The 2,732-nt window shown below is 35.7% G+C and overlaps 1 protein-coding gene across 1 annotated transcript; it reads right to left on the reverse strand.

The window, feature by feature from the left end:
* Window positions 1-139: 139 nt before the first annotated feature.
* On the reverse strand, window positions 140-1,018 carry pet100 (PET100 cytochrome c oxidase chaperone). The gene is made up of 4 exons (XM_058050304.2): window positions 879-1,018; window positions 662-748; window positions 544-576; window positions 140-365 (listed from the first exon to the last, which is right to left on the reverse strand). The coding sequence occupies exons 1-4, from the start codon at window positions 903-905 to the stop codon at window positions 276-278; spliced, it is 237 nt and encodes a 78-aa protein (XP_057906287.1). The 5' UTR covers window positions 906-1,018; the 3' UTR covers window positions 140-275.
* Window positions 1,019-2,732: the final 1,714 nt, after the last annotated feature.

The raw sequence follows: 2,732 nt of genomic DNA on the forward strand, positions 1-2,732 counted from the left end.
TCAGGGGGATATTATATATATTTACAGATATCTTACAACTGTGGAGGATAATTACAATCACATTTTTTCAACTATTTATTTTGATTATACTGTACATAATCAAACATAACAAAATTCAGTGGCAAGTACAAACAGTGCACCACAAAATAAACCTTTATTACATCATATTTTGTGTAATAAAAGCTCTGCTTACTGTTTGCTCCATAAAGCATCATAATCAACATCATCCAAATAGGTTCATATATACAATATAGCTTTCATTTCACAAAATATATTTAGTTCTCTGACTCCATGGAAATTTGTTTCAATAACCGCTGCTCCTTTCGAACTCGCATCCTCTCCTTGAAGTCCTCCAACTCCTTCCTCTGGAAATAAATACACAGACACTCATTTAATTGAATAAAATAGGCCCAATATAGGAATGCTGTGTTTTTTTTTGTTTGTTTATTTCATCTTTTTCCTGATTACTGGGTCTTATTGAAGGAATTACTGCAAAAAAACGCTGGTCAAATACGCTCTATATAAACAAACAAATGAGCTTACTTGATGTGCCTCGTTGGGGGGTAATATCTCCCTCTGAACAGCAGAAAAGAGCAATATTAGTTTATGTAAGAGTGGCGCCACTGCAGAATAAGGCAAGGCATTAAAATATCTTAGAAACCTTCTTCTTCAAGACGTATTCCTCAAAATAGTCCGGTTGATTGGAGATCCAGAAGATAGTGACGGGGAAGGATACATAAAACATCATCTGTTCATAACAGACACAACAGCAGGTTACATCATCATCACGACTAGCTTTACGGCAGTGAGAAAAACATGTACGGGTGAAGTCTGTGCGGTGTTAGAGACATACTGTATGTTCGATTTTATCTACTTGCCTTAAAGATTTCTAATTTGACGCCCATTGTGAATAAAAACGTGAACTTTCCAGCCGAAGACCTTCACAAGCCACACAACTTCCGGGGTACTTCTTCTTTTGATAGATTGTAAGCGCATTACCGCCACCTACCGGACTGACTACAGCTTGTTTTTTTCGGTCCTTTCTGGCGATCCAATGATTGGACAAGACAATGCGCATGCGCTTTAATTACGGAAGTAACGAATTTTAACCTTTTTTAAAATATATATATATTATTACAAATTTCAATTGTACTAAACAGTATAAGCAGAATTACAGGAACATAAAAGTGCAATTCTACAGAACGATATCAATATAAATTAAAAAAGTAAATAACAAAAGAAAGGAATGTGCGAGGGATATTGCTTGAAAATAACAAAATAAAAACAATAGAATGTCACTTAAGCTTGTTCTTCATACGGATTATTTTAGAACGTTCTCCTATGTACGAAAGGTTTTCACTGCTTTTCTGTTTTTGATTATCAGCTTAAGTGATTCATATTATATCTTCAGTTAAGAAGAAAACTTCCTGGCGATCCAATGATTAGACAATGCGCATGCGCTTTAATTACGGAAGTAAGGAATTTTAACCTTATGCTATACAGGTACAGTAGTGTTAAGACTGCACTTTTAAGAAATATAGATGTTAATTTAAAAATGACTAGTCTAATAAATATTTTTATATAACGTGGGTGGAGGTTGGCAAGAGTTTAACATGCTGTAGCAGAAAACGTACGCATTTAGTAGCACTTCACGAGTGTAACCACAGGAAGGCGGTAGGGCTCAAAAAACGGAAGTTAAGTTTAATGTAATTTCTGGACGTTAGGGACGCTGGGCTATGCTAACTTGGGTACACCTTGTAAATACATACACCTTGACAGGTTCATGGAGGACAAAGACTACAATAAACAATTTTTTGTTTATTTTTTTAATTGTTTTCTATAAAAGAGATGAATTTATTCAATGATCATAACAGACTCAGAGATCTCACATAGCAAAACAATAAATCAAGGACATTGCCTGAACAAAACCCCCTCAAACAGCTGAACGCATGTAACACAAAATAAAATACCTGAATGGATCAAACTCTCGGGCCGAGTCAGCACATTCTCCATAGAACACATGGCACAGTTATTGACAGTTATTGTGAAAAGGAGGAAACCAAACCTAAGAAGGAGTTGAGTTCTTTGTCCATTCAAAGCCATGTTCTCGACAATATAAGTGATATATTCATATTCGGTGGACTTCAACGGGAATTAAAAAGGTGGCTTAAGCACAAAAAAAAAAAGTTTACTTCTTCACTAGAACGCTTCTCTGCATCAGGGCACGCATCTGTGCATCACACACTTAAAAAAAAATAAAACACACACACACAGCCATTCAAATGTACACAATCACACACCCACACATATATAAGCTAATGTAACGCTGAGACAAATGGAGCTAAAATGAGAGAGCGCATACATTAGAAGTCCAGCTAAAACTAAATTTAAAACCCCAATGTCGGGCCAAGTATAAAAAAAGCTGTTCTTTTTCCTTTCGCTCCTCTATTTTTTCCTTTTTTTTTAAATTTTTTTTTTATTTATTTAACACAAACTCTTTCAAAAAGAAATTCAAATAGTATTACACTAGCCCTGCCCCTTCCGAGTGTAATAATACAATACAGGCACTGGAGAAAAAAAAAAAAAAAAAACACCATACAGAAGACAAGCTGAATTCGACCAGATGCACCCCCACCCCTCCCCCCATACTCACATCCACTAGAACCAAGAACAAGGATAGAAACTTCTAGAATGGACGCGTGACTAAAAAATCCAGTAGTGTTGACTGCTGA

The sequence above is a fragment of the Doryrhamphus excisus genome, linkage group LG16 (genome assembly GCF_037039965.1).
Source record: "Doryrhamphus excisus strain RoL-2023G ecotype Guam linkage group LG16, RoL_Dexc_Guam_v1.1, whole genome shotgun sequence".
Taxonomy (NCBI): domain Eukaryota; kingdom Metazoa; phylum Chordata; class Actinopteri; order Syngnathiformes; family Syngnathidae; genus Doryrhamphus; species Doryrhamphus excisus.

Coding starts and splice junctions, on each gene's coding strand:
- pet100 (XM_058050304.2), bottom strand. CDS start 905: ATGGGCGTCAAATTAGAAATCTTTAAG. Junction 577..661: donor AATACGTCTTGAAGAAGAAG/GTTTCTAAGATA, acceptor TCTGCTGTTCAG/AGGGAGATATTACCCCCCAA. Junction 366..543: donor CCCCCAACGAGGCACATCAA/GTAAGCTCATTT, acceptor ATTTATTTCCAG/AGGAAGGAGTTGGAGGACTT.